General features: G+C 58.2%; 2 protein-coding genes across 3 annotated transcripts; both read right to left on the reverse strand.

The window, feature by feature from the left end:
• Window positions 1–715: 715 nt before the first annotated feature.
• Window positions 716–5,975, reverse strand: C1H8orf58 (chromosome 1 C8orf58 homolog). 2 transcript variants are annotated; one of them, XM_059178361.1, is made up of 7 exons: window positions 5,334–5,975; window positions 3,629–4,140; window positions 3,139–3,279; window positions 2,886–3,012; window positions 2,598–2,710; window positions 2,243–2,349; window positions 716–1,723 (listed from the first exon to the last, which is right to left on the reverse strand). In XM_059178361.1, exons 1-7 carry the CDS (start codon window positions 5,380–5,382, stop codon window positions 1,612–1,614), a joined length of 1,161 nt encoding a protein of 386 aa, XP_059034344.1. In that variant the 5' UTR covers window positions 5,383–5,975; the 3' UTR covers window positions 716–1,611. The 2 variants fall into 2 exon arrangements, with proteins under 2 accessions (XP_059034344.1, XP_059034351.1); XM_059178368.1 differs by having other exon boundaries at window positions 2,243–2,325; window positions 5,334–5,974.
• Window positions 5,976–11,212: 5,237 nt separating this feature from the next.
• Window positions 11,213–23,964, reverse strand: PDLIM2 (PDZ and LIM domain 2). The gene is given in 11 exon segments (XM_059178382.1): window positions 11,213–11,758; window positions 11,760–11,793; window positions 12,830–12,947; window positions 14,503–14,648; window positions 14,893–14,975; window positions 18,783–18,861; window positions 19,017–19,168; window positions 19,280–19,349; window positions 21,783–21,934; window positions 22,611–22,728; window positions 23,831–23,964. Coding segments are annotated over 10 exon segments (1,065 nt in total). The 5' UTR covers window positions 22,704–22,728; window positions 23,831–23,964; the 3' UTR covers window positions 11,213–11,620.
• Window positions 23,965–24,962: the final 998 nt, after the last annotated feature.

A 24,962-nucleotide genomic window follows, 5' to 3' on the forward strand; every position in this document is an offset into this window, starting at 1 on the left:
ACGGAAGTGCGCCTTCCCCGATCGGATGCGCGTTAGGAAGCCTGGCCTTGATGGTGTCCCCGCTTTACTGTCCCATTAGAAAAGTAGGCTTTAGAGCATTGGTTCCTGCTCCAAAGACAGCAGGAGCTGGACCCCTAAATAGAAGAGAGCACCTACCACCCGACACCTGGCCTTGTTCTGGCAGACCCTAGGGCTGCAGTTGCAAGAGAAGCAGCCCCTCCTGACTGAGATGGGTGCCTGATCAGCGACCACTTCTAGGAGACATTACTGTCTGACCCAAGCCAATGATTTCATCTCTAGCCTATCCCTTCCACTGACAGCCCCTCCCCCACACACACCCCCTTCCACTAGTATCTACAGGAGACTAAGCTTTTCCCTTTCCCCAATGAGCAAAGAGTTAGGAACCTAACGTGCTGTAATAAATAAACTGCCACAGTATTTTGGTAGACATTTACAATGTTCTCAGAAACTTTTCCTTTAGTCCTCACAACCCTGGAAGATAAGGTCAGGAATTAATGCCCTAATTCTCAGATAGGAGACCTAAGACTTGAGTGAAATGACATGCTTCAAGTCACACCGCTAATCACTGGTCCCTTTAGTCTCCATTAACAACCCAGGGCTGCTTTATCCTCTGGCCTTCCCATCATCCCTCCAGTTTGGCCTCCTTCCAACCCCATGCCCTCCCCCTCCTGTTCATATAACAGTCACAATGCACTTTGAGAGTTTGATCTCATTTTATCTTCATAATAAGACTGTGAGGTAGGTAGGGCAGGTATCATTAAACCATCCGGGACACTTTTAAGTAGGAAGCTATGGCTCAGAAAAGTTAAGGGATTTTTATCAAGGTCTAAAAGCTAGTATGAGTGTCTGGTTTCAGCTCTGATGTGTAAAGGTTATTAGGGACCAAAGCGGCTGCAGACAGACCTTGAAGCTTACTCTGCTATTCTCCGTGTTGTCCCTGACCCTTCCATTCCAGGTTGTCTTTGGGGGCTCTGCTTCACAAGCAAGACTCCATGCAGAGGCTCCCAAAATAGTAGTTCATCCGTACCCCCTCCCCGCGCCACCCTGTCCTGGGGCTACCCACGAAGGTGCGAGAAAGAAAGTAGGACTCCAAATCAGTAACTGCACACTGAGGAATGGAGGTCGCTTCCATCCTTCTACAGTTACCTCACCCAGAAGATCAACCAACCCTCTGGGTGTATGATTCAGAAGAGATGGTTGGATCCAGCCAGTTCACAACAGTGACCGACTCACGGAGATACATGGATCATTTTGCACAAATATGCATCTGTGACACACTAGGCCCCAGTAGATCACCATGCTAAACACACTCCATGGACTCCTGATAAATAAGTTAGTTCACATTGACTAGGCCCAGGGATTTCTGGCTACCAGCAAGGAGCCTGGGGACTGCTGCACCTTGGGGCCTCTCAGGGAGCTAGGGCTCCTCTGCCAGGCTGCCCAGAGGAGAAAGATCCAGCCCTCTCCTCAGAGAGAAGGGTGAGCATCACTTCCTGGCAGTGCCCAGAAGCAGCAACAGGGCAAAGGGCAAGGAAGAAGACTTCACTGCGCACCCCCCAACCCAGGGTCACATCCCTGCACCAGGAGGTCTCAGCATACAGAAAGGTTTTTTGCTCGTTGCTTCTTAACCACAAATGATGGCATAAAGGTCTTTCGGAGGGGCTGGCATGGAGGTCTTTCAGGGACGCCTCTTGACTCAGTCCTGTGGAAAAGAAAAGGTAGCTTTAGGCTAGGAGGAGGAAACAAAGGCAGCAATGGCCTCAGAGTTGATGGAATCTGCTGTGGGAAGCTAGGAACAATGTGACACAGTGCTTCCTACCCCCACATTCTCCCCCATCATCTACTGCGGAATCCTCTGTGTCCTAACCTTGCTCTCCCAGCAAATCCGACAGGTGGCCTAAGGTTCAGCTGTGAGAGCCGAGGGCTTGCTGAACCGTCATGAGGGGGTCTCCCAGGCTCTGGTCCTGGCTCTGCCATGGACTTACCACACAGGTAGCCTCGGGAAAGCGACTTCCTTCCCCGGCCCAGTCCCCAGCCTCCTCCTCTGTAAAAGGGATGCTTAAACTACCTTCCGTTTCTCCCAGCACCCTCTCTGAGACTATCTCGGTCTCTGAGATTTCAAAGCGACCCATAAAATACGACTGGCATTACAATCTCAGCATCCTGGTTCATCAGGCTCCTCCCCACACCCCTACCCCCTGCCCGGCTGGCCAGGACTCACCTAGGGGCAGGGCCATCAGGAAGGGCAGGGGACTCAGGGTGTTTCGGGCTCCTCCAACGGATCCGGTTGAGCAGGACCTTGACCTTGTTCCAGTGGGAGAGATCCCGCTGAGCGGAGGGCGAGGGGATCAGAGCTCCTCCCCACGACTAACCTCTGACCAAGCTCCCATAGACAGCAGGCAGTACAGCCAGGACAAGTCACCTGCTCCAGTCAGGTATTCTGTCCCTTTCCCAGCGTTCCTGGCCTTCACGCTGTGTACACAATCCAACCAGCCCACACCCCCCACCTCCCCAACCCCCACCCCCTCACCCCCTCTCCATCCTATCCCATGCCTCCACACACACCCATCACCTACCTTGTGTCCCTGGGAGGGGGCAAAGATCTGAGCTGGTTCAGCGGCGGCCTCTAAGAGCCTGGGAGGGTTGGCATTGGGCAGCCCAGCCTTTAGGGGTGCAGCTGTTTCTGCCCCTTCAGAAAGAGAATCAGCTTATCCAGGGCCAGAAGCAGTAAGCCACACATCAAGCCCCCGGGATCACGAGGTCTCCCAGGGTGGGGGCGGGGTCTCCCGCGGTGGGGCGGGGTCTCCCGGGTGGGAACGGGGCCTGGGCAGGCAAGACACAGGGGAAACGCGATTGCCTCTCACCTGCCTCCTGCCTCTGGCTGAGCAGTTCATGCACCTCAGGGCCTGTGTCACAAGAGGGTGGCGGTGAAGGGGCCAGGGTTGGCTCCCCCCCTGCCCCCTCTATCTCCTCTTCCTCCACTTCAGGATCCTGTGCACAGAACAGACAGGCACTCAAGACCCCGCTGCTTCCAGGGCTCCCGAGTGGAGCCGGCTCTCCTCCACAGCCCCCACTCACCTGCCCCCTGCTGGCCTGCCGGCCCTGAGGCTCACTCACCGGTAGGGGCCTCTGGGTCTGCAGCTGCAAGTAGAACTGCTGGAGCCTTGCCATCTGCTCCAGCACGAGGCACAGGTGTTCCAGGTATCGGAGCCCTTGTCCTGGGAGACAGGCCCAGGCTTCAGGCCCCAGGGCTCCCGCCTGTGGGACAGAGTGAGGTAGGGAGACTTCTGAACTCAACCAGAGCCCCATGCTAGGCAGACCAGCAGGTGGGAGCAGAGGGGCTGGGGAAAGGAGGCACACGCCCCCAGCTGGCCTCCCAACACACACCCAGGCATGCCGCCAGGCCAGCCCCCATTCTGCCCACCTCCACCCAGCTGGGAGTGGGCCGAGGAGAGAACAAGCCTTCAACGAGAAGCAACGAATGCCCCACCCCAAGAGAGCTCCAAGGAGAACAAGTCAGTGAGGCCCCACCAGCCAGCAGCAGCCCCCTCCATGTGAGAAGGCCATTTCTGTCCCACTCTTACCCACCAGGAGACCTGGCACTCACCACCTCTGCTTCCTCCAGGCCTGCCTCTAGGTCAGTTTCCGCCTCTGTGGCCTCCTGTTCCCCAGCTCCAAAAGGGGGCACTTGACTTTCCGGCTCGCAGGGGGAATTCAGTGAGCTGCAGTGTCGTGACATGCTGGCGGGGGAAGTGGGGAGCCGGCGGGAGCGCTCCAGCACCTGCTCCAGCTTACGGTTGGCCAGAAGCCGGCCAAGATGGGCAGGAGGCTCCACGGGAGCAAGGGCCAGGGGCTCAGGGCTCCCTGTAGGCTCAAAGTCCAGACAGACCTGAGAAAGGCCCGGTGAGGTCGTCAGGGGCCCGTCCCCAACCACCATCTCCACTCCTGAGTCCCTGGAAGCCAGTTTGAGAAGTGGTTGCTGCCTCCTGGGACCTCTCAGCTGGCCATCTCTCTTCCAGGAGTCCAGTGACCAATCTTGAGCCGCGTCTGGGATCCGTCGGTAGGTGCTGCTGACTCCAGGTACTACACAACCGTGTGCCAAGTCCTCACCAACCCCATCTGCAAGGAGAGTCTTTATCAGGCTGGGCAGGCTGCCCCTAACGCCCCCAGCATTCCTGGCAACTGGCAGCATTCCCCGGGGAGGAGTGTCCTGGGCCAGAGGTGAAGGGAGGGGACCGGACTGGACAGCCACAGCCCCGCCCAGATCTCTCCCCATCCCTGGTTGGAAGAAGTTAACACGGGTTCCCTTCAAAGTCTTTGTTGGTGATCACAGACCCCCCGGATTTGGGCTGTATGGCAGGCAAAGCCGTGTGGGATGTGTTCATCAGCTCCTTGTATGGCCGATCCTCCTTTGAGGGGATAGCTGCTTTCTTTTTGTGCCCTGGAGCCTAGGGTAAGCTTATGACTTCCAAGTCGTGAATGGGGAGCCTCAGTCTCTTCAACTACTCCCCCCCCCCGGGGGGGGCAGTAGGGCTGCGACCCCCACCCCCACCCTCCGGCCTCAGGGACACGGAGAAGGGCACAAAGAAGGAAGCTTGGGGTCCCAAACTAGCATCAGGATGCAGGATGAAGCCTCTCCAGAAGCTCCTGGGGAAGGGCAATAAAAAATAACAATAGCTATAACCACTGCCGGCTTCTTCTCTCTTAAATGAGAAATAGTGAAGATTTGGTGGGGAGTCGGGGTGGGGGTGGGGTGGGACTTAAACAGGAACTGGGGGCAGGGGGTGTAGGAGAAGCAGCGCAAGCGCCCGAGGGCTGTCCCCTCTGCGACAGGCCCTACCCACGCGCTGGGTCCCCAACTGTAATACCGATGTACAAACTAGCGCGGGAGAGGATGGAGGGCCGCCTCGGTCTCACCGCCGGCCGCGCGGGAGAGCTGGGGGCCACTCCGGGCCCTTCCACCCCGGCCCAGGGAAGCCAGCCAGGAAGTCTCCTTCGGGAAGGAGAGGGCTTTTCCTTCTCCGCGGCCCCGTAGGGGGCTTTTGGACCAGCTGGCGGGGCAAGGGCTGAGAATTAGAGGGAAGTGGAGCCGTTGGGAGTGGGATGGAAGGTGGTGGCTGGTTTAGCGCCCGAACCCAGAAGGTCTCCAAAGCGCACAGCGCCATCGCTCAGCCCGTCCGAAGGGAAGCGGCGAGGTCGGGCGCCCCGGGCGGGGTGTACGGGCTGGGACGGGGAGCGCAGAGCGGGGTCCGGGCGCGGGAGTCGGCTCCAGGAGAGGAGGCCCCAGCCGGTCTGGGGGGCGGGCGACTCACCCCGGCCGCCGAGCGGCTCCACGGCGAAGACGCGCCGCCGGCCCAGCATGGCCCCGCTCCCGGCCCCAACGCGGCGCCCGGCCGCCAGCAGCCAGCCCGCGATCCCGGCCAGAGTTCCCCCTCCGCTGTCTGGCGGGAGGTTTCGCACGCGCGTCCGGCCCCGGCTGGGCGCGGCCCCCGGACCCACCCTGCGGGGGGCGGGGGGGAGGGGCGCGCAGGTGTGCGGACGGCTGGGGGTGGGGTGGGCGCGCCCGGAGGGGCCGCGGAGGGCGGAGGCTGGGAGCCGGGCCGCGCGGGGCGCTCGGGGGAGCCGGGAGAAGGCCTGGATCCTCTGTCCTTCGGGCTCCGGGCAGCCCCGCGCTCCCACACCGGGCCGAGGAGCGGAGACCTCCGCCTGAGGACGCTGTCTGGCTGGAGGTGCGGGGTTACCCGACACCCCCTCACTCCCGGTTCACATGCTGGTCTGTCTTCCTGCCGCCGAAATGCAGCCGGGGCTGAGGATGGAGGGTCGGCGGGGACTGGACGGTAGCGCGGAAGGAAATGGAGCCCCACGTGCTGGCTGCGGGAAGAGCGCTGACCGGGACAAGGTTGTCCCTGCGCTCCCAGCTGTGTGCCTGGGGCATGTCACTCAGCCACTCAGAAACCTGACGCGACAGAAGGGGGAAATGATCCCTGTCCACATGGAAATCCTTTCCGACAACTGTAGAGCGCCTTAAGTCCTAAGCTAGATCTGAATGGCCTCCTCATCCCATACCTCTCCTTCACCCCGAGCACCCTAAATCTGGGGCCTGGGGAGGGGGTCTTCAGCATCTGGGGAAGTGAGCCAAAGGGACAAGGAAGCAGCCTGGAGGCGGTGGAAGTGTAAATACTTCCCTGTCCCCACCCGAACCCTCGTTTGGTCCTGGGGTTCTACCACTCCTCACCCTCAAAGGCTCCCAGCCTGAAAGGAAGCTGGGAGCCCAGGCAGCTGCCCAAGGTGACACAGCCCCGTGAGCAGGGGGCCTGCTGGCCTGTAAGGAAACCTCATCCTCTTGAGTAAGGGGACAGGGCTGGAAAAATCCCAGCAGGACCCAAATCCCTTGGAGGCAGATAAGGGAGCTGGTGGACGTGCAAACTTGCACCTGAGCCTGGGGGGGGGGGGGGGGGGCTGGAGCCAGAGCCCTTGGAAGGAAGTGGCCGTTAACTAGGAGGGGAAGAAAGTCTGCCACCGTCTTCTGCTCCTTGCTCCTTCGTACCCTTCCCCAAACACCTTACACTGGAGCCTTATCGGCAAGTTGGAAACTATAAGATTCTAACTGTATAAGATAGGGAAACTGAGGCCAGTAGCCAAGTCTGGAAAAAGAATGAGAGCCTAGTGCCTGAATTGCCTGCCATCTCATAACACCTTGATTTTCAGGCCAAGCCCTTCCCTGCTAGGCACAAGTCCTCTGCGTTTTCCCCACCTAACCCTATTCCCTAGACAGTAACCCCACTCCATTCCTCTTCCCCAGATACAGACAGGGAAACAGAATGCAGGGCCTGGCAGGAACTGCTTTATGCTCGCCCAACAGGATGTGTGGCACCAAACCCCAAGGCTCCCTAGGTAGGAGGGTTGGAGGGCTGGTCTATCAGGTGACTTCCTTCCTCTGTAGTGAGAGGCTAGGGAGGTAAAGGGAGGGAACCTCTGCCAGATCTCACCCTGAATCTGGAGAATGTGGGGCCAGATTCCAAGCAGTCTCCCTGGCGACTCTGGGGCAAGAATGCTTCTGGAACAGGAAGCCCAGCCAGCAGGAATGCAGTGTCTCAGCACAAGGCTTTGTGTGGGCTCAAAAGAACCCACACCCCCACCAACACACATGCAAGCACACGCCCTTCCAGGCCATGCACCTATGTCTCCCCCCCCCCCCCACCATGCAAATACACCTGAGCCCTCGTGGTGATGGGAATCCATCATAGGGGGCCACACACTTACCACCCCTCTGCCTTCTGAAGCCCTGACTGGAGTAGCCCTGTGACCAGAACTAGGTCAGGCCTTTCTCCACCCCAAGGGCTCTGGACCCCCTGCATGACCACCTCCAACCCTGCTTCCTATCCGAGGAAACCCCTTTCCCTTTGATGCTTGAAGGAATAGCAGGGCAGCACTGCCGCCCCTTTCCTGACCGCCTGACAGGTGAGCAGCTTCCCTGAGTTCCTGAGACACACGGTGGCTGAGCAGCATCCTTCTTCGAGCTGAGGCCAGGGATGCCCAGTGGCCCCTCATCCTCCATGGGGAAGTCCCAGTTTCAGGAAGCACATTTCCTGCCAGCTCAGCACTGAGCTAGGCCCCATGGGAGGAAGGGCCAAGCCAAGAGACTGTGGGCATCTCCGGCCAGAGTAGAGATGGCTGGGAGCCATGGTGACCTCTCTTGTGCCCTGGAAGGCAACCTCTGGTGATGGAGGGGCAAAATCTCCCCACCCCAAACCAGAAATGTGGGATTCAGACTCCAGGGTCCAATCCCAATCCCCTCCCCTTACCAGCTCAGAGTCCTTGGACCCGCTACTCATCCTCCCTGTCCACTGTCCAGGGGTTCTTCATTTATAGAATAAGGAGGACAACAATACCCACCTCGGAATTGTGAGGAGTAAAGCACTGAACACGTTTGTGTGTTAGAATTCCCTAGTGAGGCACCTGGGTGGCTCAGTGGGTTAAAGCCTCTGCCTTCAGCTCGGGTCATGATCCCAGGGTCCTGGGATGGAGCCCCACTTTGGGCTCTCTGCTTTGCAGGAAGCCTGCTTCCTCCTCTCTCTCTGCCTGCCTCTCTGCCTACTTGTGATCTCTGTCTCTCAAATAAATAAATAAATAAATAAAATCTTAAAAAAAAAAAAAAGAAAGAAAGAAAGAAAGAAAATTTAAAAAGAAAGAAAGAAAAAAAAAAAAGAATTCCCTAGTGAAACTTTGGGAATGTCCCCTTCCCATTTCTAACTGAAGGGGACTATATTAGATGCTCTCTTGGGGAACGTCTAACTCGAATCTCTCATTTCTGAAGTTATTCCCCCAAATGCAGAAAAAAGTAAAAAGGGCATAGCACTGGACAAACTGAGGTCTTATAATTAGGTAGTGTCCTCTCCCAAATGTGTCTGGGTTGCAGGGGGTGGGCACTCACAGCTGGCTTGGGGTGGGTTTGAGGGCAGGGAGGAAAAAGATCAAAGACTGCCCCCAACCCTCTCCTCTGACCAAAGAAGAAGTGTGCTCCTAAGCTGAGGCTGGCTGTGTAGCTGCTGAGCACTCTGAAGCTACCCCCTGCCCCGGCCCTGGGCCGCCAGAAGGAGAGCTGCTTGCCCCAGTTAAACAGGTGGGTTTCAGCGTGGACCCATCCAGCCTTTGGAGGCATTCAACAACTCACCAACATACCCCTTTCACAAGGGTCTCCACTCCCCATCTGTTTTCCTCTACTTCTTGGAACACTGCTGGCCCACGACACTTTGTTACAGGTGGGGATCTGACCATGTTAATATTCCCACCCACTTTTTCCAATCCACCACTTCCCTGCTTAAAATTTTCAAAATGATCCCAGGGTCTCAAGATGAAGTCCAAACCATTTCTTCTGGCATTCAAGGGTCCCATCTCCCCTTCCAGTCTTCTCTTGGTACCTCCTTCGGCTACTGCCCTAAACCGAGCATCCACCTGCACTCACCCCCATCCTTCAGCATTTGTCCACTGCACCTGTTCAGGTTCTGTTCATCCTTACACACAGATGCCCTCTGCTCCGTGCTCACAGGCCACGCCTGTGTGTCCCACATTAGCTCTTAGCACTCATTGCCATGTACTATGATTTCATTTTTGCCAGCTCAGCGGCTCCCACTTGACTACCACCTTCAGGAGAGCATGAAAAAGTGCTACCTTTTTCTGGATGCCCCTTTGCCAGCATTCTCCCCTGTCGTGGGCTACACCCGACAGCAGGTGGCGCCAAGGAGGCCATCCCATTGCTGACCAGGTGTTCTGGCCTGGGGTCCTCCTCCTAAGCCACAGAAAGCCTTGATCTTTTCTATGAAAATAAAGGCAGCCATCCAGGCAAAAGATGAGACGATTATTTCAAGGGGTAAATTGTATCAACAGATGCCCGAGGAGCCCACACAAACATTCTCCACCAAGATTCGCTCCAAAAAGAGCCAGATAGCACCTTCTCTGAAGCCCAGCTTTGATCTTTTCTGTGAAAATAAAGTTGAGACTGTGGCCCATTCCTCAGGCTAACTGGGGGACAGGGTGGGTCTGGAGCACCCGCAGCACCCATGCACCTTTCTGAAATGTCCTCCAGGATGAGGGCTGGGGGTTGGTGGGTGAATCCAGCCCTAAATCTTGTAGGGAACCTCTGTCCTGGCCTCAAGTCAAACATACCTGAGGGCAGACATGCCTCGCACTGGTTACCCATCCTTTTTTGATTTCGGTTGGGGTTTTCAAATCAACTAGAAGTGAAGCCAGCAGGGTCTCCCGTGGAAGGGACACACAGAAAACCCTGACTTGGAGGTGAGGTCCTTGGTGGGTGGAGGTCCCTCAGGGTGGGGGCTCCACTGGCGTGTCCCTCCCAGGCAAGGCTAACCTGCAGCCTGTCCAGGGTTCTTTCTGGTGAATCTCTTTCTCAGATGGGTGCAGACAGCCTTGGTCAAGTGCAGGACGTACTTGAGATATTGCCCCCTCTCCAGCTCATCCGGGTAAGTCAGCTGAGCTGGCAGCACTGGTCCCAAGTAGAGCAAGGAGCACAGAGTGGCAGGCCAGCCAGGGCCAGGGAACATGAGACTGGGTCCCTGAGCCGAGGCCTGGACAGAATAGACGTCAGAGCCTGCCTCCTACATCCCTGCTCCTCTCCAGGCTCCCAGTGAGAAGCTCCGGCCTCTAAAGTACCAGGGGTTATCCCAGTTAAACTGCCATCTTTATAAAAGTGTCCGGGAGGTTGGGCGCCGGGGGGGCTCAGTCGCTTAAGTGCCTGCCTTTGGCTCAGGTGATGATCCCGGGGTCCTGGGATGGAGCCCCGCATGGAACCCCACATTGAGTCTCACATCTGGCTCCCTGCTCAGTGGGGAGCCTGCTTCTCTCTCTGCTTCTGCCCATACCCCATCTACATCCCCCTGTGCTTATGCTTTACCTCTCTCAAATAAATACAATATTTAAAATAAATAAATAAAAGGGTCCAGGAGAGGTGCCTGGTTGCCTCAGTAAATGGAGTATGCAACACTTAATCTCGAGGTTGTAAGTTCAAGCCCCACATCAAATGGAGAGATTAAAAATAAAAATTTTTTAAAAAGGGGGGCACGTGGGTGGCTCAGTGGGTTAAGCCTCTGCCTTTGGCTCAGGTCATGATCTCGAGGTCCTGGGATTAAGCCCCACATTGGGCTCTCTGCTTGGCAGTGAGCCTGCTTCCTCCGCTTTCTCTCTCTGCCTGCCTCTCGACCTACTTGTGATTTCTGTCAAATAAATAAATAAAATCTTTAAAAAAAAAAAAAAAAAAAAAGAGTGGAGGGTATCTAGAAAGAGCACAAACTTCCACTAAAAGAAATAGGCCTCAGGGCGCCTGAGTGGCTCAGTTGGTTAAGTGTGGGTCTTTGGCTCAGGGCATGATTCCAGGGTCCTGGGATCAAGCACCACCCCCCCAAATCAGGCTCCTGGCTCAGCTAGAAGCCTGCTTCTCCCTCTTCATCTACCTGCCACTCTGCAGACTTGTGTTCTTTCCCTCTCTTTTAAAATAAATAAATAAAATCTGAAAGAAAGAAAGGGAGGAAGGAAGGAAAGAAGAAAGAAGCTTCTTCGGTAGGTTTGGGGGGTGCAGATAAAGTGGAAAAAAATTATGTAAATAAAGACTTTCGACCCAGTGGTCAAGAGAAGCTCATCCCCAGGGGCTGGGCAGGGAAGGAGAGGGGAGATCTACTTTGTTTTGTCCATGTATATATATTTATAGAGTTCATATGTTGAGAACTTTACAGAATGAATACCTTTCGCCTCTGACCACCCATCTCTTTCTACGTACTTCTCTCTGTGTCCCAACCTGCTTAACCCCTGTTGCACAAGGATATCCAGTGCGGTGCCCACCTCAGCGGTTGGTGCACAGCCTGTCCTGCAGGGGGAAGTGAGAGTTTCTAGCACAGGCCTGGGACAGTGAGGCTGTCATGCACAGCCCAGGATAGGCCCCAGGACCTAGCCGCACCTAGCATGGAGGAAGGGGCCCGCCCACCACCCACCAACCGCCCTTCCATGCCAACCTGCTGTTGGTATGGCCCAGGCACAGAGGTGCCCACAAAGTTGAGGGCGGCCTGAGAGCACAGCCAGGCGCTCAGGTCTAGGAGCTGAGGGTGGTAGGTGAGGAGTAGCGCTGGCGGGCGTGCTTCTCACAGTACAGCTCGTCCCCCACCCAGAAGTGCCCGCGCATCTTCAGGTTCAGCCCGCAGTCTGCGCAGGTGTAACAGCTGGGGTGGCGGGTAGCGCCCCTCCTGGATGCGGACAGCGTGGTTCCTGCAAGGGGCGATGGAGAGGGCAGAGCCATTAGCCTGGGGACTTGGGTGGAGGTGGGACCCCAGGCAGGACCGCTGCCCTTCTCATTGGCAGGGAGCCTAGCTCCGAGACAGGACTCGGGAAAGATCCCCAAATTTCAGACGCTGACTCCCCGAGCCTTCCTTTAGGACTCTCGAGTCAATATCCCTACAACCCCCCACCCTCAAGACCTCTAGTTTAAAAAAAGAGGGGTGCTCCCCCTTTAAACAAACACAGATAAATTGCATCCTGAATTTTCTGGGTTGATAATGGAGCAGTGGTTCTCAAAATGTGGTCCCAGGAATGAGGACCCACAGCATCGCACTTCCTGCGAACAAGCTGGAAAAGTGGAAGCTCTGGGGCGCGGAACCCTCTGACAATCCCTTTGCAGCTGCTCTTTGAGAACCCCTTTCCTTGCGTCTACATATCCCATTCCGCAGGTGGAACAGCGAAGCCCACAGAGGCTAAGGGGTTTGCCTAAACTGAGTCATCTGGCCGTTAACACCGCGTGCAAGACATTTATGGCGGGGGCGGAAGGGAGGGTGAGTGGGGTTTCAGCAATTTGCCAGAGAACACCGCTGCATTACAATGCCACCCACTGAGAAAAACAAACCTGCCTCTGGAAAATCCATCCCTTTCCAAAGTAGGTGGGGAAGTGGGGGTGGGGGGTGGGGGGGAGAGCAACATTTTCCAGGAGGAGGCACCCCATCTGGAGGTAGATCTCCAGAGGCTTTTAGATTACTGGAGAGAAATCAGAAGCAATAACATTTCCTCCTCCTCTGGTGAGGGCGAAAGAAATCAGAAAGGAGGCGATGCAGCAGGAAGAAGGCAGCAAGGCTTTGTAAGAAGCCTGAGAACAAGTCTCATTACCCCCTTGCACAGATGCACCGTGGAAAGCCCCGCCGGGCCCGGACTGGTTGTTCTCTGCAGAGCCCTCCCGAGGGCGTTTCCTGCCCTGCTCCGCCCCCTACCGCCCAGCCAGGGAGTGCCTGCCCCCCACCCCCACCCCAGTACTCACACGATGCTGGTGCTGCACTTCTCGCACGTGTGGAGCTTGGGTGGGGTGGCCAGCGCCCTGGAGGTGGGCAGGGAGGACTGGGGGCTCAGCTGACTGGGCAGGAAGGCAGGTGTGCCACCTGGGGGTGGGCAGACAGACACATTAGAGCTCTTCTTCCCCGTGGCGGCAGCCAGGCTCTATTTACCCATGCACGCTCCTCCAGCACAGCTCTGAGGAGGCTCCTAAAAGGTGTGCTTAGGCTAAGGGAACACGGGGGGGGGGGGGGGGGGGGGGGGTGGCGGGTAGGTGATGGATGAAGGGAGTGATGGTGGCCGCTTCTTGGCTGGGGCGGAGTTAGCCCAAGCTGAGGCAGCCCAAGGAATGTCTGAGCTGTGTCTACACATCCCACCAAGCAGGCGTGATCCAGGCATGATGCTATTAATTAAAAGATGGTAATGATAGATAATAGCAGCACCACAATACCTTTATACAGCTTTCAAAGGGCTTCTATGGGCCCGGCTGCCTGTGAGCCTTGGAACAACACTGAGGTGAAGCACCGGGGGTTCGGGGTGGGTATGGTCCCCGTTGGCCCAAGGACTCCAAGGCTCCAGCAGTGACCATCTGCGCTCCACCCCCCACCCCAACCACCTCTCTCCGGGCCCTGCCCACGGGCCCACCAAGGCCTTGGGGTCCTGATAGACAAGCTTCGCTTGCTGCCCCTTGACCCCAGTGAGCACCCCAGGAGCTAACTGTCTGAGCTGAAACCAGGCACCAGATATTGTACCAGTGAGGCTGTTGATCCGGACCTCTGGACTGTTCCATCGTCTGCCTCCCTGCGGCCTCTGCCAGGCCAGGCCCCCTCGTCTCTCCCCTGCACTAGGCAGTGCCCCCCAACACATACACACACAGTACCACTGTACCCCGACCACCACCTCACCCCTATAAACCGTTCTTCAAGGGCAGACAGGTGCCTGGCCACTCTTGGCCACCACACTTGGCACCCCACAGGCCCATCAGACAGGCACAGTAAATGTCTGTGGAAGGAACAACAAAATGGCTGGCGAGAGCCCATATCTCTCTTCTTTCTCACTCCAGCATCTGCCTGGCATTATTTAATGAGCCCTCATTAAATAATGAGGGTTAGGGGGGGTTAGGGCACTAACCACCTGGCACATGAGACCCCCCCAGCCAGGACTCAACCTCTAAGACCAGGCCCCTACTACTCTCTCTCCCACACCAAAGCCCTCCGGCTGCCAGCCACCACAGGCCTGGCGCTCACCACCGCCACCACCACCAACAACCAGCCCCTCCTCCTCCCTCCGCCCCATGCCCTCTCTGGAGGCTCAAACTCCCTGCCGCCATCTTAAGGCCCTTTGTTAAAGTCTTAATCTTTCTTCAAGGGTCAAGTCAACGTTATTTTCTTCCATGAAGCCCTCCCTGAAGACCCAGTCCCCATGGGCCCTATTCTCCACCTTTGTCATTCCCTTGACATTTTCCTGATCCCAGCCAGCACCTCTGGGTGCACCCCTGCAACTCCTATCAGATTGAAAACCCCTTTAGTGCAGGGACTTGCCCTTGGTGCCTACTCCTGTGCTGAGTACTTAAGACATACCTATTCAATATCAGGCCCAATTAGGGTCCGGGGACATTCTGTCAGAACCTACTTCCAACATGTAACCCCCCCAGGGGCTCACCTCTCTCCTCAGCCTCCAGGGCTTCCTGCAAGAGCCTAAAGGAGCTGGACTGCCGGGGGGCGAGCCGCGCCTCACGATTCTCCTGCAGCATCTTATAGACTTCTGAGTCCTCTTCCAGAAGGCGGCTTCCCCCTTCTGAGTCCACACTGCAGGGGCAGGAGGTAGCCAGGAGTGAGGGTCCCTTCCTGGGTATGAGGACCAGCATGGGGGCAGGGAAAGAGCGCCCTAGGGCAAAGGATTCTGGGGGTGGGTATTCAGAGGACAGCCAACTGGGCTTAAAACCATCGGGACCCCCCCCAACCACTCCCCACCACCCCCATCCCTCCTCTCCGTCTCCTGGCTTCCCAGGCCCTCCAGGATTCCACCCCACCCTCCAGGGCCCGCTGCTACCTGAGCCTGGGGCTGGAGGAACGGGGACCGGGGGAAGGCGGCAGCACCAGCACAGCTGAGTCGCCAGCTCGGGTGAGGCTGGCCTGTGGGACAGAGAGGCACCAGGGGAGGAGTTAGCGGCTGGAGCCTTTGGCCAACACAGCCGTCTGGGCCGCCAAGCCAAGTCTGGCTGTTCCCCAGGCCCAACACCAGAGGGCTCCCAGCTCTCGCTGACCAGCAGGCCGGCAACAAGGCAACAAGGGCCCATCGCCCCAACCCTGCCCTCTGGGAACTAGGGACTCCTCCTGCTCAGTCCCAGAAGGGGAGAGTGGTCAGCCCCTGACTGTGGAAGTAAAATGTTTCTGCAAGGAGACTGGGCGCGGGGCAGAACAGCAGAAAGGAAGTAAGCAGATCCTTTTGCTGTGAGGAGAAGGAAACACAGGGATGGAGCGAAGGGCCTAAGACCCCTCTTAGAGTCAGGGCTGGAGTTGCAGGAGGGACCCCTCTCCTGCACACGCTTCCTCTCCTGAGAGGGCCCAGGTCTGCTGGCTGTCCTGGAGGTCTGGTTCTGCCCCAGGAAGTCTGCGGGGGCCAGGCCCATTCTGGACCCACACCCCAGCAGCAGCACCCCTCTCCAGGCGTGCACTGTCCACCTTGGGCTCTTTACGCCTGCTGTCCATGTGGAAATCCCACCTTTAACCTCACTGGTGCTCCACTTTCTGGCCTGCACCTCTGCACCCACTCTCTCTACCCAGCCTCATCTCCATTGCCAGCCCCCACAGAAGGGGCCCCCCACAGAAGGGACCCCTCAGAGACCACCAGACAGGCCACAGTGCACCGGGCTGAGGGCACAGTTCCCTGGAAGGCCAAATTCCCTCGGTCTTAAGATTCAAAGTCAGGGACAAAGTACAGGGTCCAATGATAAAATGGCATGGATTTTTCAGCTAAAAACAGAAACTTGAGGGTTTTGAGAAGACAGCCCTAGACCCTCACTCCTGCAACCTGCTTCCGCCAGCCTACATTCCTCTTGCTCTTGGTGCCTTGTGGTCCACTGACAAGCGGTAAGATGGTTTCCTCAGCACCAGCGCCTTAAGAACCGTCCCATTGTGCCATCTGAGGCCAGCCTGTGCCTGGCATGGGGGCAGCGGCTAGTTGGGAGGGCGAGCCAAAACCCACCCAGGCTCTCTTTGCAAGCCAAGTCCAAGTGCCAGCCAGAGGGAGGGGTGCTGTCTTTACTTCACATCTGCCCACCAAGGCGTGTGCCTACCCAGATGTGGCAACTTCCAGTTTTCAGAAGGACCCCATAAAGGCTGGTGGGGTCCTGAGCCTGGGGCTCAGTACAGCCCCAGCCAGCCAGCTCAGGAACCAGCAGCAAGGCCACGGCCACAGCTGACTGGGGTGGGGGAACCTCACCTCTAACCCCTTTCCTCCTGCCGGACCACGACACCCTGGTGGAGAGGAGCCCAGCTTCCTGATTAGGAGCAGCTCTGCCTTTCTCCTCCCTCCCTCCTAGTCAGCTAGGGACACCTGCCTTCCCAGAAGGAAGCTTGGATCCCCAAGTCCAGAGAAGCTGCTCACCTCCCCACCCCCAAGAGCTCATCTGTAGCCAGCACCTCTCAAACTGTGTTCTGGTGAACACAGGGATGTGAATAAGTGAGTGGCAGGTATGTGGGGGGAGAGGGGATGCCAAGAGAAATTCTGTAGTTAAATTTAAGTTTAGGAAATTGTTAAAATTAAACGTATTTCTCATGGAACTTCTCAGAGCCTTTAAGGTGCTAAAAGTACACAGTGGCTCCCAAGAGGGAGGTGTGGGACCCTGTGATTCCCACACCATCTGATCACAGCCTCATTTATAGACCAGAATGCAAGCTTCATTGGGCTAGGAATTTCTTTTGGTCCACCAAGGCATCCCCAGAGCCTAGAAGGGTGCTTGACACAAAGCAGCTCAACAAAAGCTTATTGAAGGGGGACGCCTGGGTGGCTCAGACGGTTAAGCATCTGCCTTCAGCTCAGGTTGTGATCCCAGGGTTCTGGGATCAAGTCCCACATCAGGCTCCCTGCTCAGCGGGGAGCCTGCTTCTCCCTCTGCCTCTGCCTCTGCCTGCTGCTCTACCTGCTTGGGCTCTCCTCTCTCTCTCTCTCTCTGACAAATAAATAAAACCTTTAAAACAAAAATCAAATAAGTTTGTTGAAGGAATGACCATGGTCCTCAGGCCAAAGGAGGGAACTCAGAGCACAGGAACCGAATGTCAGGTCCAGAGAGAGAAAGACGGGCTGATCCAAGGTTAGATGTTAGAGATGGGACTACCTCAGGTCTCCCTGCCCCCCCCAGCCCAGGGCTCCTGGTTACACTACATGGATGGTCCTCAGATCTTCGCACCAGGACCCCGAGGACTCCTTAAAACACAGATTGGCGCCCTGCTCCACCCCTTCACCCCTGCATCTAACCCAGCAGGTCCAGGCTGGGACCTGAGAATGTGCATTTCTAACAGGTTCCAAGGCGCTGCTGCAGGCTTGGGAGCTACTCCCTGTACCTCCAGCGTCTGCCCAGCATCTCCCCTTTGCCCAAGTTTGGGAACCACAAAGAAGAAGGCCAGGATGGATGGACCCTTTCCAGCCATGCCCTGGGCCAAGTGCAGTCCCAGCTGGTGTCAGCCCCAAGATCTCCCAGAGAAGGCCCTCCCCACTCCCACCCAGGCCCAGACACGCCAGGTCCTGCTTATACACTGCTTTGCCATCCCCCGGCTTATCATCCTCTAATCTAAACCCTATCCAGTCCTACCTCTGACGTCCAGCAAAATTCCTGACAAAGCCTTCTCAGGCCACCCAGCCCACACTCCTCTCTTCCCTCCCAGAATGCCTCCCGCTTTTATAATTAAGACCACACTGTTTAGTTCTTAATTGTTCCCAAACTGCTTTACATGCTTGTCTTATCTCCCCAACTACACTTTAAATGCTTTAAAGTCGGGAATCTTATCGAAGGCATCTCTGTGCCCCCCTGGCCTGGCAGTCCACTGAGTGGGCTCCCAAGGAATCACTGGCGAGACCCCACAGGAGCCCTCTCCTTCCTTCCCCAGAGTCCCCCAGTTTGTAATGCCCTCCCCTGGCCATCTCCAAAGATTCTGCTTTCTGGAATGCGGAATCACCGGGAGGGAGGACTCCAGCAGCTGGGTCTCATCCCCTTCACCCCAAAGGCTAGATATGCCCCCCCACCCAATTCTGCCCCCAACAGCTGTGGCCCAGGACTGTTGGCGTCCTTGCTCCCTCACTTCCTCACCCTTGCCCTTAGAAAGGAGAAATACCACCAAGACAGGGTTTGGGGGGGGGGGGCTGTCACTAGTTCGCAGTTAGGACCCGGCAGTGGGTTGGGGGGTGGGGGGGTGTCCAGAGTAGAAGGGCAGGGAGGAGGGCAGACAGAAAGTAAGCCAAGTGCAACTTGAGGCAGAACCACAGTCCCACTGGTGGTTCTCTGGCTGAGTCAGAGGAGGAGGAAGGGGGATGGGGTGATGGGAGTTGGGGGCGGGCATGGGGCTTGGAATGGGAAGGAATGTGTTCAAGAGATGCAGCCAGAGCCAAAGGGAACCATCCCAACAACAGCAGCAAAACTATTTCAGCCCTGGCCCAAGAGAAACACTCAGGAAGGGAGGACGCTAGCAGGAGGGGGTTGGCCGTGAGTGGGAGGACAGGAGGTAGAAGGCCACCTGGGACCGGCCAGGCAGGGCTGGGAACCAGCAAGTGCAGCCCACCAGCAGACACAGTTTCCTCCCGGCTCAGGAGAGGGGCATGCTTGTTGCTGGGCGATGGAGGCGCTGGCTGCCCAAGGGGGACCCGCCATCTGCAGCCCCAAGGGTGCCACTGGCACTCAGCTGGGATGAGATGCTCTCTCCTCCCCACCCCCCAGGCATCCTCACCTGGCGGTTTCCGGGGCGGCCTCCGTAGGAGAAGCGGTCAGCAGCGGTGGGTCCCGGGGAGTGTGCCAGGCTCTGAAAACTGAAATGCGGGAAATGGATGGTGTGTGGGCCCCCCGTCCCACCCAGTCTGCCTCAGGGATACAGAGGGTGCCCTCAGGCTCCCGTAACCCCAGCTGCTGAGACTGACAGGCCTGTTCACGACCCTGTGGCCTTCGTGCCCACCCCTGCGCTCACCTGCGGCTGACCATAACCTCTCCAGGGAGGGCGTGCGGGCTGCTGAGGGGCAGGGTAGAGAAGGGGCTGCCTGGCTGGGGGCTGGAGGACACAGGGCTGGAGCAGGAAGACCTCAGGGAGGACTGGCTGTCTGTGTGCGTCCTCATGGAGCCCTGTGGAGAGAAGGGCCGCGAAGGGAGGCACCCATCCCCTAACCGGCCCTGCCCCTCAGGGTTCCCCTCACCTCAGGGTGCTGGAGTTCCCAGCAGAAGGCACCTTCCTACCTGGAAGCGAGTCGCCAGCACTTCCACAGAGCCATCCCCATTGGTCTGCCCAGGGGAAGCAGCCCGCGACCTGAGGAGAGGCCAGAGGGAAGCAGGTCACAGGAGTCCAGGAGCCCCGCTCACCTAACTGGGCTGCAGATGGCAGCTGTTCCCCCAACAGATTCTCAAGACTCCTAAATGTTCAAAACATGTGGACATCAGGTTGTCAAATTTCAACTTTGCCAAGTTCAAAACGACTCTTATTAACAACCACTGTCATGTCTCAAAGGAATGGACAGTTTAGCATCAATATGAAAAATAGACATAATTTCATCAATTCAGTTTTAATAAAACCTCACAGTACTCCCTGTCTTTCTCTTTCTGTCTCTCTCTTTTACGGTTTTTCATTTATTTACTTGAGAGAAGGAAAGAGAGCATGAGCAGGGAGAAGGACAGAGGGAAAGGAAGAAGCAGACTCCTTGATGACCATGGAGCCCGGACACAGGACTCCACGCGGGGCTCAATCCCAGGACCCCCATATCATGACCTGAGCCAAAGCCAGACACTTAACTGACTGAGCCACCCAGGCATCTCTCTCTCTCTCTCTCTCTCTTTTTAAGTAGTCTTTACACTTAACACCAGGCTCAAACTCAAGACCCAGAGAGGAAGAGTTCTATGCCCCACCAACAGAGCCAGCCAGGCACCCCCCTTTTTCTTTTTCTTTTCTTTTTTTAGCATTTCGTCTAGACTTTGTCATTGGTCAGCATCAGTGTGTAGATGGATTCTGGGGTAGATTGCTGATTTCATATAAATAATCCTTTATCTTTCACCCATGGAGACACAGAAGCCCAGAGAGAGAAAGTGAGTTCCTTAAAACCCAGCAATGGCCAGGCTAGCTGCCCACTCTCCCCTGCCAGCCAGAGGCCGTCTCCCTGTCTCCCACCAGCTTTGCTGCTAAAGGCTGGAACACCTTTGAGAGGGTCATTCCTAGCCCCTTCTGAAGGCTTCTCCTCCATAAAACAAAGTGTGGAGTCTGTCTCTCCCACAACCCCCCCAACTCCCAGACCCCGCCATCTTGCAGGGTCTAGACAGCCAGGGTAACAACCAGGCCCAGCTCCCTACCAATCACCAAGGCAGCCAGCAAAAAGAGGTGCCCCACCTCAGCTCCCTGGGAACCCCCCTCCAAGGCCCTTCCCGCTGGAGTCTTGAACAGGAGGCCATTGGAGGGCTGGGACTGGCCTAGGGTGAAGAAAGAGCCTGCCATGCCCCAACCCCACCACACCATTCCTGGATGTCTGGCCACTTCTAGAGAGGTCTGCAAGAACTGCAGTCACCACACACCACACCAGCCTAGACCTTCCCAGGCAGGGGCGTGGGGCCAGAGTGAAGGGAGCTGGGGCTTTGGCTCCAGTCCAGAGCACTGCTTCCTGCCACAGAGCTTCTGGGTGCTCCTGTGGAGGAGACTGGGAGGGTTTAGGAGTGGACCAGACAAAAGAAAGAAGATGCTGGGAGTCTTGACCTGCCCATCATGGAGGTGAAGGCCTGGAGGGACTTGGTCAGGCCCCCCTCGCTGATGGCACTGTGTACAAGGGGAACCTCTGGGAAGTGATGGTGTCAGCAGCTCCCTGCCCCTCTGCCACCCCACTCTGCATTCCCTTGTAGACTTTGGTTCCCTTCCCAGATGCCGTGAGGTACTCTCCACCTCCCTCCTTGGGCTGCGGTCCTACAAACACTCACGAGCCTGAGTGGTATGAGGGAGTCACTGAAGGGGCCGGGGTCATGAGAGCGTCGTGGGAGCCAGCGTCTATGACACTGTGGGACAGTGGAGGTGAGGACAGGGCGTGGACTCAGGGCCCAGAGAGAGCCTGGGAGGGGAGGGGAAGGCAGAGAAGCAGGGGGTGACTGACTCAAGTTAAAGGCCCGCCCAGAGGGTTCTCCTGACTGGGGATCTCCCAGCATTCCTGTCCCATGACTCACTCTGATGCCCCACCTCAGGGAGCCACCTGTTCCCCCACCCCACCCCACCCCGCCAACCCAGGCCTCGTGGCTGAAAACCCAAGCCTGGGAATCTGCCTTCATCTGCACAGCTCAGAGAAGCCATGGGGACTGACAGAGGGGGTTCTTTGGGGAGTGAGCCCCAAACTCCTCAAACCACCCCGCCCAGGATCTGAACAAAGGCCACCCCCTCTTGGAGGCAGGGGCCTGGGAGACCCAGCCTAAGGCTCCTGTTTCCCCTCTTCAACCCACTTCATGCCCACACCCTCTACCCTGCACACTTGGGAACCAGTCAAACCCGGGCATCCAGGTACTTGATGCCAGCCGGCCCTGCCCATGGCTGCGTGCCCAGCTGGGCTCAGGGACACCCCTCAGCCCACCCTGAGGCAGCTCCAGAGCCTGGACCTTCTCAAAGATGAGCCAAAAGATCCCAGGAAGACCAGGCTGGGGCTGAGAGGGCAGCCACCATGCAGCAGGCCAGCAGAGGGGTGAAGATATGCCTGCCGGCCTAGCAGAGGGGAGGGCCTACCGGTCTAGCCGCAGCCGCAGGGGTGAGGGGCTCTGGCGGATCTTGCTTTGCGCCTCCGCGTGAAGCATACCCTCAGCACTCTCCCCGTTGATGGCCAGGATAATGTCACCGGGCCGGAGGTCAGCAGCCTCAGCCTTGCCCCTCTCAGTTACCTGTAGGGGATGAGGGACAAGTGGTCTGAGATACCCCTGCTCAGACAGCGAGGACATTCCCGCAGGGATGGAGGAGAGGGGATGTGTCTCTGTCCTGCCCAAGAAATACAGAAGCAGGTTTGAACCAGGCTGGCCGGTGTCCCCCTTTTTCTCCCTGCCCTGCAGTGTCTGCCCAGTTATTCAGCTAATCCCCTCCCAAAGCTGGAGGGGAACCACCCCCTCACCCCATCCCTGGCATTCTCACAGAGCCTCCCAAAGAAATGACAGAATTTGAGGGGCTGTGCTTAGAAATACTTCTGGATAGAGAGCCCTGCCCATGCAAACACACCACATAGGTAGCTGCCCCGTGAATGCTCCCTGGCCTGGACCTGGGTCAGGACACTGCCAAGGACTTGGGGCTCCTGTTCTAGTAACTTCCCCAGGTGGCTGCCAGCAGGTGCAGGGTGGGTGACCAAGGAGAAAAGAGCAGACCTCTACTTGGCCCAGCTCCCTGTCAATCCCCAGAAGTCTGTTCCCGAAATGGTCACCACAGCCCCACGGCAATGGGGCCCCAGTCTTCCCCAGGCTAACACTCTCAGAAGCAGGCCTTCTGACTCCAGAATGAAAAAAAAAAAAAAAGGTGGCTGTGGAGAGCCGGTAGACAGGGTAGATCCTAGCTCCTGGAACTAGCCCTTACCTTGGTCACCATGATGGGTGTGTGGAAATCCCTGCCCCCAGTGATCCGGAAGCCCCAGGGCCCGGGCCCCGCCACATCCACAGTCAGGGCCATATCACAGGAAGGAGGGTTGGAGACCCTGTAGAAGCAAAAGAGAGGGGATGACAGGTCCAGAGAGAAGCCAGTTAGGGACTGGGGAGGGGTGCGGGGGGAGTGTAGAGGAAGTGACTAACTCCCTCCTTCAACCCCCTGGTTTCACTTCCCCCCACCCTGGGAAGCCATGACTCTGAGTTCCCCCTTCACCGCCACAGTCTTCAGCAGCGCAGCTCCCAGAAGGCAGGCCGTTCGGGTGCCTCACAGGCCCTTGCTGGATGGAGACCAGGCGGGCAGGGGCTGGCAGGTGGTAGGCGATGTCACCGATGTCACCGTTTCCTGCCTCTCCCCCTCCTCCACCAGCAAGGCTAAGTCCCATCAGTGCTTGCTTCCTGTCCCCAAAACTGACTGCACAAGGTACTTCCTCCCCACTCTGGGGGAGGGCAGCACTCTGGGAACAGGAGTGACAGCAAACAAGGGGGTGAGGCCACCACAGACTGTTCAAGTAGTTGTCTGGGTGGGGATTGGCCCTGGGTCTTCAGAGGGGCCTCCTGGCGGCCGGCCTGGCCCCTGGCAATGTGGTCCAGGTAGGCAAGACGAGGCTTCCCACCTCCTCCAGGGGCCTGCTGCCTTCTGAACAGCCCCAGCCAGAAGGACGGGCTCACCTGCCAAGCTGGGCACACCCACCCCCTGGCAATGGCTGTAGCAGGGCAAGCTGACTGATGCTGCCTGCTAGCTGGGGCCACAGGTGTCCCATCCACGGCCCCCTCTGCTGGGCAAGGGAGTGTCCTTACAGACCCAGCCCTGGTAGGATTTCCTGAGCCTCTAGTTATGGAGCCAGGAGCCAACCCAGGCAGGAAGCTGTAATGCCAGCCCTGGGCCACCACCCTGCCCAGCACCCCCCCCTGGGGCTGCCCCTGGGGAGGCCCAGAGGCTGCAAGTGCTGTCAGAATCCATCAAGGACACTAGGGCCACTTCCCGTGTTTAAGAGCCTGGGAAGACGGCAGCCAAGCAAGCAAGAAGGGCTCTCGGCCCCCTCTACGGTCCCTGGCTTCGCCTTTTGCCCAGGCCTAGCCCCTGTCCCTGCCCCAGGTCTCCAGGTCCCCAGGCCGACGCTCGCGGTTCACAGAGGCTTTGGATTCTCAGACCTTTGAGCCGGCTGATGAACTCCGCGCCCCGGGCCGCGGGGATGTGCCCAGCCCGTTGGCCCAGCTCTCCCAGTCCGGGCGCCTTCTGCACTCCGAGGCCAAGGTACCCGCGGGCCCGGTGCTGGAGGAGGAGCGCCCGGGATCGGGAAAGCCCAGCACGCAGGGGGCACCGGCCTCCAGGCGAAGCTACAGGGAGAGGAGCCGTGACGGAGTAAAGGGCCGGGGTTCGGAGAGCGGCGCAGAGGGCGCGGGTTCGCAGAGCTGCGAGGTCTCCGGAGCCCGGAAGGTCGCCGGCTGTGCTGACGGTGCGCAGGTGGGCACGCTCACCTAGCTCCCGCTCACCTGGCTCCCGCTCACCCGTCGGGCTGGACGGCCAGAGCCGGGAGGGAAGGGAAGGAGGGAGGGTGAGGAGACACCGCCACTGCCGCCGCCGCCACCGCCGCTGTCTGCCCGACTCTGGGGAGAGCCCGCCCGGGGCTCCAAGACCTGCCTCCGCCCATGTGATCCCGGGGCCGCCCCTGCCGCCGCCCCTGGCCCGGGAGGCCGCCTCCTCCGCGCAGCCCAGCCCGAGAGCTGCCACCTGGCCCGCGCCCTGCTGGGGTGCGCGGGGGGGGGGGGGGTTCTCTCTTTAGGGCCCCTTAGAGGCTGCGGCCGTCCTCCCCGAGGTGCCCTTCTCCCGAATGCTCAGAGAGGGCGAGGAGGCGTTCCGGTGACGGGTCGGTCGCGAGCCCCACTGCGCGGACAGCAGAGGCTGCGCCCCTGAAGCTCTCCCAGGCCGGCCGCGCCCACCCGCCTTCGCAGGGGCCCTCGAGCACCTCCCCCCACGCCGCCTTCACCACAGCCGGGGCCGGGGCCGGGGCGGGGGTGGGCCGGCTGGGTCTGTCTGCGGTCCGCCTGGCTCCTCCGCCCACTCCCGGCTTGAACTCCGACGCTGGCGCGGATGGAGCCCCGACACCCACAGATCCCAAGCCGGGGCTGCCCTCGCGCCCTCCTCAACTTGGTTCCCCAACGGCACGCGCGCTCCCCGGGCGGTGGCTAAGGGCTGCTGGGTTCCTAGGGCTGCTCAGGGCTGCCCTGCCGGACGGAGATGCCCCACAAGCCTGCTCGGCTCCGGGCGACCTTCGAGGCCCAG

Source organism: Mustela lutreola, chromosome 1 (assembly GCF_030435805.1).
Source record: "Mustela lutreola isolate mMusLut2 chromosome 1, mMusLut2.pri, whole genome shotgun sequence".
Lineage (NCBI taxonomy): Eukaryota > Metazoa > Chordata > Mammalia > Carnivora > Mustelidae > Mustela > Mustela lutreola.